Source organism: Hyperolius riggenbachi, chromosome 9 (genome assembly GCF_040937935.1).
Source record: "Hyperolius riggenbachi isolate aHypRig1 chromosome 9, aHypRig1.pri, whole genome shotgun sequence".
NCBI lineage: Eukaryota > Metazoa > Chordata > Amphibia > Anura > Hyperoliidae > Hyperolius > Hyperolius riggenbachi.
The window spans coordinates 224,476,517-224,494,586 of NC_090654.1; the positions used below are offsets into that span (position 1 = coordinate 224,476,517).

The window sequence follows — 18,070 nt, forward strand, 5'->3', positions numbered from 1 at the left end:
AGCCATTGCGTGGTTCACAACATTCACAAACATCAGACGACGCTGACACTTTCCGGAGTAGTGCTCTTGAGGTCTCCCAGTGTTCATCAAACACAACAACCAACAGCCCTTCCGTGTGCAGCGCTACGGTTCAGTTGTCTGTGTCGGAGATGTTTGAGCGCAAGAGGAAATTGCCAGCAAATGACCCCCGGGCCGTGGCAGTAACAGCCAGCATAGCCAAGCTTCTGGCCTGCGAAATGCTGCCATATCGATTGGTGGAGACAAACAGCTTCAAGGGCATGATGTCAGTGGCCATCCCACGTTACGTGGTTCCCAGCCGCTACCACTTTGCACGCTCTGCAGTGCCTGAGTTGCATGAGCACGTGGTCAGCAAAATAACCCGAAGCTTGAAGAATGCCGTTGCCTGCAAGGTTCACCTCACCACTGACACCTGGACGAGTGCGTTCGGCCAGGGTCGATACATCTCCCTTACCGCGCACTGGGTGAACCTTGTGGAGCCTGGCAGCGATTCCTCACCTGCTACGGCACGGGTGTTGCCCACGCCACAAACAGCTGCACCGCCGTCCCTCCCACTGGATAACAGCAGCACCTACCTCTCTGACTCCTTCTCCTCCAACGCATCTCAAAGCTGTACCTCATCCGGAAACGCTAACCCAGCAGCAGTAGGATCGTGGAAGCAGTGCAGCACAGCTGTTGGCATGCGTCAGCAAGCGTTGCTGAAGCTCATCTGCCTTGGGGATAAGCAGCACACAGGGGAGGAAATTTGGAGGGGAATAAAGGAACAGACGGATTTGTGGCTGGCACCGCTGGACCTGAAACCGGGCATGGTTGTGTGTGATAATGGGAGTAATCTCATTCGCGCTTTAAGGTTGGCTAAGCTGACACACATCCCTTGCCTGGCGCACGTGATGAACCTAGTAGTTCAGCGGTTCCTGAGGACATACCCAGGCGTGCCCGATCTGCTGTTGAAGGTGCGTCGAGTGTCCAAACATTGTAGAAATTCCAGTACTGCTTCGGGGGCACTCGCCAAGATGCAGGAGCGCTTCAATCTCCCCCACCATCGCTTGCTGTGTGATGTCCCTACGCGCTGGAATTCTACGCTGCACATGCTAGCCCGCTTTTGCGAGCAGAAGAGTGCAGTGGTCCAGTACATGACGGCGCAGTACCGAGGCGCATCCGGCCAGCTGCCAAGCTTCTGTGGATCCGATTGGGCCAACATGTTGGACCTCTGCCAAGTCCTCCAAAATTTTGAGCAATCCACGTTGCTTGTGAGCAGTGACAACTCTTCAGTCAGCATTACCATACCACTGCTGTGTTTACTGAAGAGGTCGATGTTAAAAATCAAGGAAACAGCTGTCATGATGCAACTGGGGGAATCTGAAGGAGAAAACGATCAGCGTGATGGTACCAACATCAGGCCATCCGCCTCAGGGAACGCTGGCCCCAGCAGCTATGACGAAGAAGAGGAGGAGGAACAGCTGGAGTTGGAGCAGGAATTTCATGCCACCACTGACGAGGGCCAGAGCGGTGCACGTTGGACTTCCACAATTCAACGCGAATGGTCAGCAGAAGCAGACCAGGAGGAAGGTGACGACTATGATGCATCACAACAACTATCACAACGCTCACAAGAGGATGATGAGGATTCTGGTAGGACTCTGGCACACATGGCTCAATTCATGCTAGACTGCATTGAACGTGACCCACGCATTGTGCGCATTCTGGACAACACCAATTACTGGGTTTATACCCTTCTGGATCCACGGTACAAACACAATGTTCCAAAACTGCTTGAAGAAAGAGTCAGACAGGTCAAAATGGAAGAATACCAGCAGGCCCTTGTGGAGACTTTAGAGAGGAGATTGACATCCTCCCCCTCCTCTAGCCAGTTGTACGCAGACAGACTGACTTCCGCAAACCCAGGACGACCAGGAGGGCAGCAAACAACGCAAGCCGCAGCTAGTACCCAAAAGGGAATGGTATCGGCAGTGTCCTTGGAGTGGGAAAATTTTCTGACACCCATGCAGCCGCAGCCCACTGAACAGCAAGCGTGCAGATCCACCTCCAACACCGATCGCCTGGAGAAGATGGTCAAGGACTACATGTCAGATGGCGTAGCTGTGTCGAACCATCCATCTGCACCCTTCAACTATTGGGTATCGAAGCTAGACACCTGGCACGAACTGGCAATGTACGCAATAGAGGTGCTGGCTTGCCCGGCAGCCAGCGTTATGTCGGAACGCTGTTTCAGTGCTGCCGGAGGCATCGTCACAGATCGGCGTATCCGCCTCTCTACAGAAAATGCAGACCGTCTGACTCAAATTAAAATGAATCAATCCTGGATTGGAAATGACTACGCAACACTCCAGGACCCCAACCAAGTAACATGACCAATGAACATCTGGGATGGTGTTGCGTTTCCGGGCCCTGTTTATTGAACCTCTCATCTGTATTACATTTATGACTGCATGGCGGCAAAAAGCATTGCTGCTATATCCGCACGCTTTTTGTCCACATGCAAGGCCTGGGTTGTTGTGTCTCACAAAGCGTGGCCTTCTCCTCCTGCGCCTGCTCCTGTTCCATCACGTCTGCTGCTGCTGGGTTAGCGTTGCCGCGTGGTCCCTGTTTATTGAACCACTTATCTTTATTACATTTATGACTGCATGGCGGTACAAAGCATGCTATCCGCACGCTTCTTGCCCTCATGCAAGGCCGGGGTTGTTGTGTCTCACAAAGCGTGGCCTTCTTCTCCTCCTGCGCCACCCTCCTCCTGTTCCATCACGTGTGCTGCTGCTGGGTTAGCGTTACCGGTCCCTTTTCCTGGAACCTCTTATATGTATTACATTTATGACTGCATGCCGACAAAAAACATGTTACCTGTGCAAAGAAAACAGACATTTCCCGCATTTAAAAGACAGTTTTCCCTTTGAAACTTTAAAATCGATTTTCTCAAAAACTATAAGCTCTTTTTGCTAATTTTTTTTTCCTCTTGTACCCACTCCCAAGGTGCACATACCCTGTAAATTTGGGGTATGTAGCATGTAAGGAGGCTTTACAAACCACAAAAGTTCGGGTCCCCATTGACTTCCATTATGTTCGGAGTTCGGGTCGAACACCCGAACATCGCGGCCATGTTCGGCCTGTTCGGCCCGAACCCGAACATCTAGATGTTCGCCCAACACTACGTTAGGTACAGTAGCCATAGCAGGTAAGGGTTTGACATCTCCCTGTTTTCCCAAAGGCTTGTACAGTACCTGGTGGTCAGGGAGTCCTGCTGGGAACTCCTGCATATCAGCAGAAAATTCCGAAGGGCACACAAGCGTGCCTAGATCAGTGCCAAGCACAGGAGGAGAGGGAAACTCAGCAACAGCCCGCTCTGGAAAACCCACCCCCCATCCGGCCTTCTCGGGACCTGGGATAACAGGGTTGTGGTGGTTGGGCCTGACTTCAGTCAGGGTGAGGAGCTTTTGTGGGAGAATATCTTCCTCTGTGGCAAGGTCGGAACAGACCAAGGAAACATCTGCTTCTGGAGCACTGGAGCAAAAGATGATCTGGTCGTCCACTGGAGCACTGTGACGATTTCCGGAACCGTAGAGCATCTCTGACACGCTGACAGGCAGTGCACGGGGTGATGCAGGTGACGGATCAGGGTTGCTAGCCATCTTCGGGCTAGGGACGGTCGTTCTCTTCCTCTTGGGACAGAAGAACTTTATGTGGCCAGTTGCGCCACAAAGATTACACGTGCGAATGGCAGGTGTGTCAGACTGGGGTGCAGCAATAGCAGCAGCTGCAGGTCTCAGTGGCACAAAGCTCACTGGACCAGGAGGAGCAAATGCAGTAGGCTTACCTCCTTCCAAGTCTTGGGACAGTGTTCTGTGACTGTCCAGCACCAGAGTTCTCTGGCTGTCAGGTACAGGAACCTGATGGTACGCCCTCTCAGAGGTGCGCACAGGAAAGTCTCGTTCCGTGCCCTCTTCCATGGCAGGAAGTTTTGCTGTGGGGGTCACGGGTAGAGGTTCGCATCTCTCCACCGAAACACATAGTGAAGAGTGCTGATTTGATTGGGTTAGCTGGGCCAACTCCAATTCACGCTGGAGCCGTAGCTCTTCGATCTGGAGATCCCGCTGGCGCAGACACTCTCGGTGCTCCTGGTATCTGCGCAGTTCCTCGCCGGTCAGGTTTGCCAACTCCAATTCACGCTGGAGCCGTAGCTCTTTGTCCTGGAGATCCCACTGGCGCAGTCGCTCTTGGTGCTCTGCTTCACGCTGGAGCATCCGTGCTTCATGCTGGAGCATCTCTGCCTCATGCTGGCGCTGACATTCTTGGAACTCCTGGTACAAGCGCAGATCCTCGCCGGTCAGGTTTGCCAACCACTCCGGGGGTATCAGGATTGCAGGTAATAGAGGCATTAAGCAAGGTGGCGACAAGGATTCCATCTCTGGGGTTATGCCACCAGCTCAGCCTTGCTTGTGCTGCAAGCAGCAATGCCGTGCGATTCGCAGAGGGCATGCAAGCTAGGAACTGACCAATTTTGGTGAAACTGAACTGAATCAGACATTCAGAAGAGAAAAGTACAAGAAAAAATAGGGTATAGCAAAGAGAAAGTTAGGAAATGTAGACCAATCTATTGCTATCAATGTGTACCGTTTTGTGCCCAGAACTTCGGTTCTGCAAGACAGGATACTTAGCGACCACTGTCTTATTATTCTGGTTGCAAAGACTGAGTTTGTCAGATCTTTGCGCTCTGATTTCCCAAAAGCTGGCTATGCCTGGTTTTGGGGTGTGCTATCACCACCACTGCCCACCAATGTGACAATCCAGCCCCGCGATCCCGTCGAGATCTGCTCCCGTTAGCGTACGCAGGAAGTACGGGCGCAGACGGACAACGAGACCGGTTGCTGGATCGTCAGAGGTAAGAAGAAAAGGGCGACAGAGCGTGCCAATCCCGTCTAATCTGCTCCCGTTAGCATACGCAGGAAGTACGGTGAACAGACTGACAATAAAGATTGGTCGCGCAGCTGCCGACAATATGTAATGGGACAAACATCCACCAATCCCGTATTACTAGGCCACTGTTGCCATGCAGGTCTCATGCACTAGAGACTGCTGGAGGCAAATTCACTGTGTGCGTAGTAAACGGTTAAGATTGGTTAGAGGTGCCCATACATGTACAATTTTGATTGTATATACAATCTGTAAACTAAAAATATCGATTTCGCGCTGGAAATCGGGTAAATACACTGCCACCACTGTCGGGTTGTATGGAGCCGACAGTCTCCAACGCTATCATAATACGGTAGCCAGCCCAATCGCGTTCAACACGCTCAAGTCACCGTTCGGGGAATAGTCACTTCCGACGGCTTAAAGACTGTGAGCAATGTGACGTTGAAGAAAGGTTACTGGGTCCCTATATGATGCAATCTCGAATTGTATTTACAATCGAGAAACGAAAGTTATCGATTTCGCACAGGAAATCTGGTACTAGCTAATCCTAGAAGGAAGAAACGGTTATTTACAACCTAGCTAGCAAATCAACAATCATAAGCAAATCATAAAACAATGCGGTAGTATGACTGACTCTTCAGAGGGCAGATTCGTTATAGCAGCAATCAGATGACCAGAACAGGCACAAGACTGAACGATAAAATCGTTAGTTTATTTCTAAACTACATACACACAGCTTATTTTAGAATAGATTGATTGGACAGAGAGAAGAGAGGAAGAGAAACAGAATGAACAGAATGTCTGATTATATACAGTTCAAATACCGTTATTGGTAGTCCATGCGGCAATCGCAAGTCTTTGGCGAAAGTCCCAAAATGGCGGTTGCCATGCGGCCAACAGGCCTTTGTTAGAATTTCCAAGATGGAGGTTGGCCCGTGTCCCTGCGGGCTGCCAGGATGTTACTCGGCATCAGATTGAAGGTAAAGGACGCAGAGCTTTCTGGGCTCTCTGTGGTTATAGCCCCCACTCCAGCAAGGAGGGGTTAGGGGGCATGGATCACACACCTCTTTGCAGCAGTAGGTCTCTGCCCCTCTCATAGAAGCAAGAATTTACCTGAATCATGATAAGTGTGGAAACCTGCAAACCGTACAAGTTATGTTAAATCTAATAACATTTTTAGGTTTGTCAGAATTTATCAAGAACGTTGATACCAAACTTGGGGGGTCAGACCCCTGGGGTATTAGAGGGTTATTTTAAAACAATCTTACGCTAGATCTGGCAGTCCGATTGGTCCGTAAACCTGTCAGAACCAGCGCCCTGTGGAATCCCATAACCTGTGCAGATTTCATGGGCAGGGAGATCTGCTACGCCAGGAATTATGAAGGAAATATGGAGAACATATGAATATTGGGATTCCTGAGGTCACAGCAGGTCAGCTGCTTCCAGAGAGAAACTGATAAGATCTGGGCATTTGCTAGTTTTGTGTGGAGGTGAGAATGTTAGAGACACCATTCTGCCAGAAACTTGGGGTTTACGATATATGTCAGCCTTATCTGTGATTTATGGGCTGTATAACCCCCAGCAAGGCTAGGTGACAAATTCCACCCTTGGAGGGAAGCTATGTAATTAGAAGCTACCAAAGAGCCAGGGTTTGTTACATTTGACCAGGGAGAGGAACTGTTAACCCTTGGCTTCCCTGGTCTTTTTATAAACCAAGCCTTTCCCTATCTGTTGTCATTTTGTTAATAGTGGCAACAGGGGATATTTCATAAGGCTCTAACTACCTATTTAGGACGAAGAAACGTTGATTCGTCACAGTGTGCGTTTTACATTGACTAACATTGTAACGCATAAAGCTAGCGTCGGACGAAAAACTGCGCCTGGGTGCAGTGTAACGCAACGCACAAAAAGGCTGCGTTATATATCTGAAAGCTAAAATGAAAGTCTATGGACTTTCATTTCACCTTGGGTAACGCAAACTTTACCCTTTACGTTGAAACGCAGAAAATCTACCCTAATGTGAAAGAGCCCTTAAGGAACTGTCGCGAAAATCTTAAAATTTAAAACACATACAGATAAGAAGTACATTTCTTCCAGAGTAAAATGAGCCATGCATTAATTTTCTCCTATGTTACAGTAGGTAGGTAGTAGAAATATGACATTACCAACAGGTTTTGGGCTAGTCCATCTCTTCATGGGGGATTCTCAGCATGGCCTTTATTCTTTATAAAGACATTCCCTGAAAAAGATTTATACAATGATGCTCACCAGCCTCCCTGCTCACCGTACACTTCTTTGGCAGTTGGGCGGAGCAACTTCCATTCACTAAGTGCTTTTAAAAAATAAAGAAAACCCTGAGAACCCCCCATGGGAAGATGGGCTAATCCAAAATCTGTCGTAATGTCATATTTCTACTACTTACTGTAAGTGACAGCAACATAGGAGAAAAGTAATTTATGGCTCATTTTACTCTGGAAGAAACGTACTTGTTATTTGTATATGTTTACATGTATTTTAAATTTTAAGATTTTAGCGACAGAGGTCCTTTAAGCAGTTTTAATGACAGTTTACCAACTTTTTGAACTATTACAGTCTTGTTACCGCATTTTTTACCGACCTTTACTCACACTCAGAAAAAAAATGTGCATGTAGGAAAAAAAACCTGTAATGTCCGCTGGTAATTTTCTGTCAAAAATGTATTTACCGCACATTTATTGTGAATGGAGGCCAATGTCATCCGTGCAAATTTAAAGTAAATTGCAAGCAGCTTAGATCAAAATTTGATTGGCTCACTAACCAAGCTACCTATATACTATACTTTACATTTAGGCCTCCTTTCCACAGACTGTTGATAGGCAGTGAAATGCCTCTCAAACTCTCCCAACTGCTCACTGCTGCCTAGTAACTGCTCGTTGCTACTTGATAACTGCTTACTTCTGCCTGGTAACTGCTTGCTGAGCACAAAGCTCAACAGTTCATGGAAAGGAGGCCTAAATTTGCATGGAAGTCACAATTATTAGCATTTTATTTATCATCTGTAGATCTCGGTTGATCAGAGCTGAAATTCAGCTTTTGGTCTTCTTGCTCCACAAGGGCCTCCATTCACAATGCATTAACACATTCGATAATGCAAAAAAAAACCCAGCTTATTTTAAGTTAGAAATGAGTCAATTCACTACAGGTTGGAAAAGTTAAATTACTGACTAGTAAAGTAAATGACTGATTTTTGCGCTTAATACGTTAATTATTGTCCCATTCTCAAATAGTTTGGTAACTCGGCAACAGACTCCCACATGCCGGAAAAAAAAGAGGATTTAAAAAATAAATACATAAATAAAATCATACATACCGCATACAGTATTACTTCAGCCGTTTGTGAGTGTAGCCCAATAAGTGGTACCATTTGGTAGAACCAGACCTTTGCGTAGCTCTAATCAGTTTTGGAAACTAATGACTGAGCTGACTAAGCAGTTAGGCTACGGCCACGCTCACAGTGGGGCAGTGTACAATACGATCAGTGTAAAAACAGCACAGGAGATTTGAGCGCAGCCGATGCCACCGTAGACCGTAATAGGAATTATGGCTATAGCAGCGCTCAGTGACTGATTTGGGCACCTACAAGGACACTGCAATTCGTCCGCCAGCAATAGCTGGAAGCCAAATAACCTCTTTACCCCACTATCCATGGTGGCCTGGAGGGGAGATAGTAATTAATGCCGCCAAGACTTGTGTATGAGCAGGGTAAGCAGTTTATCGGCTTCTCAAACTCTCACAACTGCTCACTGCTGCCTAGTAACTGCTTGCTGCGCACACAGCTCAACAGTTCATGGAAAAGAGGCCAAACTCTCACAACTGCTCACTCCTGCCTGGTATCTGCTCACGGCTGCCTAGTAACTGCTTGCTGAGCACAATGTTCAAAAGTCCATGGAAAAAAGGCCTTAGGCTTCTTTTCTACAGACTGTTGAACTGTGTGCTCAGCAAGCAGTTGCCAGGCTGCAGTGAGCAGTTACCAGGCAGTAGTGAGAAGTTACCAGGCCGCAGCAAGAGGTTGTGAGCGTTTGAAAGGTATTTAACTGCCTATCAACTGTCCGTGGAAAAGAGGCCTTAGGGCCTGTTCACACTACAAGAGCTTTTCTAAGGGCTTGTGATTTTAAAAGCTCTTGTTATCCTATGTGAGTGTTCACACTGGAGTGATGCGATTTTGTAAAAATCACCCATAGAATTGCATTAGCAAGAGATTTTAAAATCTCTAGCGTTTAAAAAGCTCTTGTAGTGTGAATGGGCCCTTAGCGCTCAGTACTGATGTTAGACAGACAACCCCCTTACCCCATAGAGTCAGATCTGAACTGTCCTCTGCTGCTTACTGGTGGCTAGATAGTGTACTGGTTAAGGGCTCTGCCTTTGACATGGGAGACCAGGGTTCAAATCGAATCTTGGCTAAGCTAGGTCAAGTACCTATTCAGTAAGGAGTTCAAGGCAAGACTCCCTAACACTGCAGGGTGGCCTCTTGAGCTGCAGCTGCAGCTCTTGAGCTCTTTGAGTCCGACAGGAGAAAAGTGCTATACAAATGTTTGGATTATTATTATTTATTATTACTAGAACTGATAGGAATGGTGAGGCTGCTATTAAAAAATGAGTTATCTGGCTGTCCTAATCGTCTACAGTATTTGCTTCAGTAGTCTGTGAGTAGCACAACTATACAATGACATGGATGCAACTTTACCTGCAGATGCACAGCTGTACCTGCGAGCACGCACAAACCACCGCACAAAGCCCCGCTCACAATGTGAACATCACCAGTGACGCTGCACTAAGTTGCTGCCCACACTAAAGCCTGTGCCGCCCACAGTAAAGCACAGTAATCCACTGTGCAGTGACAGCGCACTCAGTCGCCACCCACAACTGTGTTGCTGCCCACAACTGCACATGCACACCGTGGGGGGGGGGGGGGACATACAAGTCTATGGGCCTGCAAACAGATCATGCTATTCTAACTTGTTGCATGCAGGCTTTGCATTAAAGCCTATGTCTAGTCACCAATTGCAGTTCACACTCAATATTGCACGTGTGTTATGCAATGGACCACTGTGAACCTAGCCTTATAATTCTTTGAGAATTTGGGATTTACTGATCATATGAGAAAATATCCTTTTGTTGTAGAGTGGCAGATTGGAACAATTATAGATGCAATGTATTTTTATGTAACACTGATCTAACCTAACTCAAACTAATACGTTGTTAAATGTGCTTCCCCAACACCAGGGGTGTCAAACTCAAATACAAAGTGGGCCAAAATTGAGCTCTGGGACCAAGTCGCAGGCCAACCTCAGTGTCTAGTGGCCACCTTTCTCCCTTATAAAATTCCCTTGTGTCTAATAGCCCTCCTCCATTCCCTATACAGTACCCTGCTGTCTAGAACCCCCCTCTTTAACCTATATGGTTCCCTGGCGTCTAGTGGCCCTTATCCTTCATCTATACAGTTCCCTGGTGTTTAGTGGTTCTCCCTCCCTCCCCTATACAATTCCTTGATGTTTACTGGTCCTCCCTCCCTCCTTTCCCTATACAGTTCCCTAGTGTCTAGTGGCCCCCTCCCTCTCCTATACAGTTCCATGGTATCTATTGCTTTCCCCCTCTCTATTTGGCTTCCCTGGTGATCTAGGGCTTACCCTCCAATATAGCTTCTCTGGTGGTCCTAAGTGGGCCAAACATAATGCACAGTGGAGAAACCACCTGAGGGCCAAATCTTATGGCTCCAAGGGCCAGATTTGGCCCATGGGCCGGAGTTTGACATGTATGCCCTACACCTATCTGAACAAAAGCAAGTCCAGGCCTACTGCACCTCAAATATGTATTACATCGACTGTATTTTATACTGATATAACCTAATTGTGCTAAATGAAATGTATTTGTATCAGTCTGTATAGGTGCAGCATTTTTTTATTGGAAGGCATTGGAGACACATTTTGAGGACTTTTGACGGCTAGTTTAGCATCCTGGTGCCATCAGGAGTGTGCTGTATAATTGTTTGCTGACTCTTCAGACACAGTGGAAATGGTATTGGGGATTTCCTGGCAGCTGTGGGAAAACAGTGAGGGGATTCTTGCTGCACCTGCCTGCTCTGTACATCTGTGACCAATAAAGTCACACTCCAAATAGCGGTGCTCACTTATGAATGGACCGGTTAAGCCATCTTAATGTCTGGCCGTTTCAGTTTTGTTTTGATAGAAGGTGTCTGTGCACATCTGGTTGCAGAGCATAATTTAAAGAGGACATTTCAGGATCATACAGCATCGGTTTCTTTAGCTGTGAAGAATGGCTATTTAATTCAAGCTTGAATTAAATGCAATCAGCTTCTATCTTTGGGCTGGTGCACACCGAGCGGCTTTTTCAGCGTTTCTGCAGCCGCTTGCGGCTGCGGATACGCTTGGTCAATGTATCTTAATGGGGTGGTTCACACCAGAGCGGGAGGTGTTTTGCTGAAACGCATACTCCCGGGGTGAGGCATTTTTTGGATTGCGGATGCGTTTCTGCCTCAATGTTAAGTATAGGAAAAACACAAACCGCTCTGAAAAACGCCTGTTCAGAGCGGTTTTGCCGGCGTTTTTGTTACAGAAGCTGTTCAGTAACAGCTTTACTGTAACAATATATGAAATCTACTACACCAAAACCGCTACACAAAACCGCAAAACGCTAGCTGAAACGCTACAGAAAAATATGAAAAAGCGTTTCAGAATCTGCTAGCATTTTGCGAATCTGCTAGCAGGTTTTGGTGTGCACTAGGCCTTACAGGGAACCTGAACCAAGTAAAATTATTTAAAATAAACCCACGATGTACCTGCAAATGAATTTTACATACTTAGTTCGCCACCAGTTACTCTCAGAGGCTCACCATTTTCTTCTTGTAATGCTTCTTTCTGCCAAAATGTTGTCAGAACTGAAATATATCAGTTGCCGTCAGTTATATATCAGTTGCTGTTAGTTATATCTGAAAGGACAACTGAATGTTCCAGATAATGGCCTTAATTCACTAGAGGTTACCGACCTATTTATCGCATGGTAAGTAATTTACCTCCTGTGATATCTCAAAATAGCAATTCTCCAGAGGTATAGGGTGAAATACCGACAGGTAGAAATTCATGTGAAATTCGTGCGATAAATAGGCGATAGTTATTCGTTATTTTTTCTCAAAATCACAATTCACCAGGGGAAAAAAGGGGGTGTGACCATTTGTTATTTTAGATCTCATTTATCTCCTGCATGTACCTGGCGATATGTGGTTTTTATCACAGCTGCTGCAACTAACTCTGCAGTTAGTTTACTAGCAGCACAAAGTAACAGCTTATACTGTACATATTTCAGGCACCAGAGAGCAGTTTATTTAAAATATTAAGCAATATTAAGCATTTACAATATTAAGTGGATGGGCGAAACGAAGAAAGAATTTGAATACATTTTTAATCGGAAGGGAGTGTGAAAATGTATCCAAATACCTCCTCCATTTCACCCATCTACTTAATATTGCTTAATATGCTTAAAGGGACTCCGAGCAGTGCAGAAACTATGGAAAGATGCGTATCATTTTAAAGCTCTCTTTCTCCTCTTTCCAATGATATATAAACCGCCACCCTACGCCTTTTAGTTTTCGCGATTGAAATTGCTGCGGCCGCGATTTCAATCGCGAAAATAGAGAAAACTAAAAGGCGTAGGGCGACAATTTAGGTGTCGCCAGAAAGAGGAGAAAGAGAGCTTTAAAATGATATGCATCTTTCCATAGTTACTTGTATTACACAGGATGACACTTTCCCCAGTGTCAGCAGCTCTATTCAGCAGAATGAAGCTGCCGACTTTAGGAAAAAGTCGCCCTGTGTAATACAAGTAACTATGGAAAGATGGATATCATTTTAAAGCTCTCTTTCTTCTCTGTCTGGCGACACCTAAATCGTCGCCCTACGCCTTTTAGTTTTCTCTATTTTCGCGACAATTTCAATCGGGCGGTGGTTTATATATCATTGGAAAGAGGAGAAAGAGAGCTTTAAAATGATATGCATCTTTCCATAGTTTCTGCACTGCTCGGAGTCCCTTTAATATGCAGAACAGAGGGAGGGATTTGTAATGGAAGGAGAGTGTCAAAAAAACAGGGAGGGAAACCCTCTGCGGTCATGTGCTGGTAATAACCTTTTCCTCCTACTCACAAACCTTTACTTCCAGCATCCAGAGAGGCAAAGTATTGCATGCAAATCATTAACACCGCATAACTACTGACCATTTATCACTCGGTTTTGGCATCTATATCGCTCCATTATCGCCTGCTACTGAAAACACTCCTCTCTCTATCCTCTCACAGTGGTGAATTGCAAACAATGTGTTAAAATACCGCATGAGATAAATAAAGAGATGACACAGAAAGCCCAATATAGTGTAGTATGTACTGGAAATATGGAATATGAATGGAGTAGAAGATTATATACTCACAAACCAGGGTTACCTCCAAGGCAACCACTGTGCAGGCAGGTGGGGAGATTGTCCTGACCCCACTCAGGATTAAGAAGTCACCCCTGTTTTGCCTCTGTTCACAGTTGTATGCTCTCCCTTTTAACTGCCTGAGGAAGCAGGAGATTGCCTGCGAAAGGCGTTGCAACCTATTGTGGAGTATGCCAATAAAATTACTTGTTTCATTAATTGACAGTTTCTTGTGTCTGCTTATAGGAGGTAAGTCCACCACTGCCTCCCAAGCATTTTTAACAATTTTACAGCCTATTTTTACTCTTTTGGCACCTCTGGTCTTCTTCCTGGCTTTACATGTGATATTTGCCCACACAGAATCTTATAAGAAGGACATGTCCTGGATTACAAGTTAGAAAGAAGGCGTGGACATTGGTCATGTGATCCCAGACCAGTAAAATGAGATATTTCCTAAAATTCCTTTCAGATAGAATTAATGTTTCCTGCTATTATGGAGAGATGGGGAGCATGATTTAAAGGACAACTGAAACAAGAGGTATATGGAGGCTGCCATATTCATTTCCTTTTAAGCAATACCAGTTACCAGGAATCCTGCTGATCCCCTGCCTCTAATACTTTTAGCCATAGACCCTGAACAAGCATGCAGCATGTCAAGTGTTTCTGATATTATTGTCACATCTGACAAGATTAGCTCCATGCTTGTTTCTGGAATGATTCTGACACAACTGCAGCCAAACAGATCAGCAGGGCCTTCAGGCAACTGACATTGTTTAAAAGGAAATAAATTTGGCAGTCTCCATTATCCCTCTTGCTTTAACCTGTTTGACACCGCTGGGCGTGAACGCGGTGGCTCCCCCAGGAGTGCCTAACGCTGATCGGCGTAAAGTCCTGGGGGCGTGTTCTCCGCTTGGATGACGGAGGATGATGCTTGGGCGCATCTCCGCTTGGACGCATCTCCGCTTGGATGATGGAGCTTCGGTCCGTCATCAGTCTTCCAGCGGCGAAACGTCTATTTACATAGTACAGTACTGCCTTTGATGACACGGCTGTCCCTCTGAGTGGCAAGACAGCGATCCGCTGTCTTAGGCTGAAGCCTATGACAGCAAATTGCACTGATTGGCTGGCAGGGGGAGGGGGGGGAAGGGGTAAAAATAAATAAAAAATAGGGAAGTTTATTTCTAAAATAAAGACAAAAATATTTACGAAAAAAAAAACGAACACACCAGGAGCGAAGAGAACTCTGTTGGTGGGCAGAAAAGGAGGGAGGGGGGAATCACTTGTATGCTGAGTTTTACAGCCCTGCAGCAAGGCCTTAAAGCTGCAGTGGCCAAATTAGCAAAAAAATGGCCTGGTCTTAAGGGGGGTTTAAGCCTGTAGTCCTTAACTGGTTAAAAATGTGTGCATTTGTGGACTTCTGAACTAAGGTAGTTTCTGATTTTTTTTACAAAGAAGACATCTAGAGAAGACATGGTAGTGGTATCATAAGTTAAAATGGCACAACAGAAGTTTTCAGGCCACTAAGGCGAGAAACTGCTCTTCCTCTCTAGTGGCACACTAACAGGGGCGAACTATAGGAAAGCAGCCCATCTTGCCCATGCAACTGCAGGGGGGTGGGGGTGGGAGTATAAAACAGGAAGTCGCGTCAGAGGCTAGATAGAGGAACTTCCATGCTGGAGCGCACGGAAGGTATGTAACTGCCGCTGCCCGCCGCCTGCATACCCAAATGTATTGATGCTGGAGGGCAGCGCAGAGGGGAGAGCCCGAGGTGAGGGAGGGGGGAGGACCGTCCCCCCTCCCCACCGAATGTGGCCATAGCTCTCCCCTCATGCTACGACCCCTCAAGTCCCCCAAAACGGTCCCAAGCGGGCCCCGAGGGAGGGGGCCCTCAGAATTTCTGCAGGGGGGCCTGGTGGGGCCTAGTTATGCCCCTGGGCTTAGCTAAGGAGCTGTAGGCCCTGATGCAAGTTTTACATTGGGGCCCCCCAAGCACTCTATACATAACAATTGATACGGTGCACCAAAACCTGCTATTGACAACTACAGTGTCAGAGGTGCAAGAAGGGAATGGGGAACAGTTTATTAATGATTACTACTATTCAAAGTATCTATAGAAGTGATTATTATGAGCACAGGACCAATAGAGAGCTAATACTGCAGTTGAGGGTGAACCCTTCGGGCCCCTCTGGCCCAAGGGCCCCGATGCGGTCGCAACCTCTGCAACCCCTATTGCTATGCCCCTGATCACAATGGCCACATTTTTGTTATGTCTCTTGTAAGATGGGCCTTCAGAACGTGAAGTGCAGCCCCAGCAGGCATCCGTGCCACTGCCATTAAGGGATAACACTCCTTTCTGGCTCAAAAAACTAGAGTCAAATCTAGAGTCAAATCAAAAAGCATGCAGTTTTCTGTCTCACATAAGCTTTTCTTCCCCAAAATCGGAGAATCAGTATGGTACTGCCTGCATGGCACTGTCTGTGGGAAGGACCAACGCTTCTTCAACAATAGGCTGCTCCCAATGCACTGATGCTGCTCATTAATCGGCTGTCAAACAACTGGAAAAACCATGTTATAGATATATGGGTTCATCCCAGCCAGTGGGCCAGCAACATGGGACCACAGGTAGCCCAACCATTGCTGAAACCAGGATAGATCTAGAGGTGGGTGGAGTGCTGACCAAGGTGGGTGGGCTGCGTCACTTCCTTTTCATTCCTATTCCCAATCCTTTCTTTCTCAGTTTTTCTTCTTCCTTCTCTCCGGAGTCTATTCTCCTAAGGGCCCTTTCAAACTGGGGCGGTGCATCAAATTGACGCACTACTACTGCAGCCTAATGATAGCCTATGGGGAAGTTCATACTTCCCACGTTGCGGTAGGCTGCACCGGAAGTGCCCGATTTAACCCTGGCACAAACCTACGTTATTGTGCAGCTCCTGCGGTTATCTGTGTCAGCCCGGAAGTCATGTTAGTCTATGACGACGCAGGGTTCTTTAAGCATGTTGGCATTGTGACGTCGCGGCGCACATGTGTATTTTTACAATACGCTTCTGTGCACTTCCGCATCCCTGAAACAGGAAGAGACCGAAAGCGTGCATCACTTCCTGTTTGGACAGATGCCAGACAGGGAACACCGTGTACTAACGCAGTGTTCCCTGAAGGCCTGTTTCTGGCATTGCAATGTGGTGCAGTGGGCGCTACGCACCGCATTACTAACGCCAGTTTGCAGTGTGAAACCAGCCTTACTGTTCTTTATTAGACCTTAGGCCCACCATTATTGAATGAGGTTGAGTCCTGTACTTATTATCAAGCCTCACCTGGTCCTGTTCATTTTTCCGCAATTGTAATGATGCACATTTCTTTTATAGTGACTGTCATATGTGTTACTTTTCTCTTGGATATACAGTACAACTGCACATTGTTAAAGAGAACCTGAACTGAAAATTAAAAGTCAAAATAAACATGAACCCATAAGTCATACTTGCCTCCTGTGTAGTCTACTCCTCAATCTCTTTCTACTCCAGTTTGTCCACTGTGATCAATGGAATTTTCTGTCCTCCATTTTGAAAATGGCCACTACCCCATAATAGCTTCCTGGTCAGCACACTGTTAAACTGTAATATCGCCCACTTGAGCCATAGGGAAACATAGACATTACCTTGCAAATTCAGTTGTAACTGAAAGCAGCTGATATATAACTGCAGCAACTGGTATATTTCAGTTCTGACTAAATATTGTCAGAACTGGAAGGGATCACTGTAAGAGGAAAATGGTGAGCTTCTGAGAGGAACTGATGGTGAGATAAGTATGCAATATTCATTTGCAGCTACGTCATTTGTTTATTTTAAATAATTTTACTCAGTTCAGGTTCCCTTTAAGCTGTTTTTTGTTCAATAAACATTTTGAAACAGAAAACAGGATAGATCAGGACAGGTGAATACATTGGGACTTATTTACCAGGAAATCCCCAAGTTGGGGATCAAAAGTGGTCCTGCACCTCTGGCCTGCCTTTTTTGTTCAGGCAATTTTGGTGACTATTAGCTGCCACAAGGGTCTGTATCCCTCACTAGGGTCAGACTGGCCTACAGTAAGAGTTACTGAAAGATTAGTGAGTTAGCAGATGCGTTATTGCAGGTACGCGCATGCACTTTTAGTGATTTTTTTCCAGGTTCTCGCAAATTAATTAAATTAAAGGGGACATGAAGTGAGAAGTATATAGAGGCTGCCATATTTATTTCCTTAACCAGTTGAGGATCTGCGGCATGTATACTCATACCTCCCAACTTTTTGAGATGAGAAAGAGGGACACTTAAGCCACACCTCTGATCACGCCGCCATCACACCCCTAGTCACGAATAGCATAAAGATTTCATAAGAAAAATATGTTGTTCTATAATTCAAACCACACTGGTCCTTTCTATTCTGGTTCATTTTCCTTCATATTAACATTTGAAAATTAGTAATATATCAATTTAAAGGATGGGAATAAAGTTTAGAGTCCATCAAACACATTTTTTGTAGAGAAATATATATATTTACATAGAAAGAGGGACAAAGTCCTGAAAGAGGGACAAATGAGGAGGAAAGAGGGACAGGGTTCCCAAATAGGGATTGTCCCTCCAAAAGAGGGACAGTTGTTTACTGCTGCCATTCGCGGCAGCCGCGCCATTTC

General features: G+C 46.1%; 2 protein-coding genes across 2 annotated transcripts in view; both read right to left on the reverse strand.

Moving 5' to 3' along the window:
- LOC137533599 (hepatic sodium/bile acid cotransporter-like) overlaps window positions 1-4,306 on the reverse strand; it is a 54,700-nt gene extending 50,394 nt beyond the window's left edge. The window contains exon 1 of the mRNA XM_068254949.1: window positions 4,199-4,306. Coding sequence (XP_068111050.1) covers window positions 4,199-4,306 — 108 coding nt within the window. The remainder of the gene's footprint in view (window positions 1-4,198) is intronic.
- The window catches only part of LOC137532976 (spectrin beta chain, erythrocytic-like), a 564,120-nt gene that overhangs the window by 381,970 nt on the left and 164,080 nt on the right, over window positions 1-18,070 (reverse strand). The window lies entirely within an intron of this gene.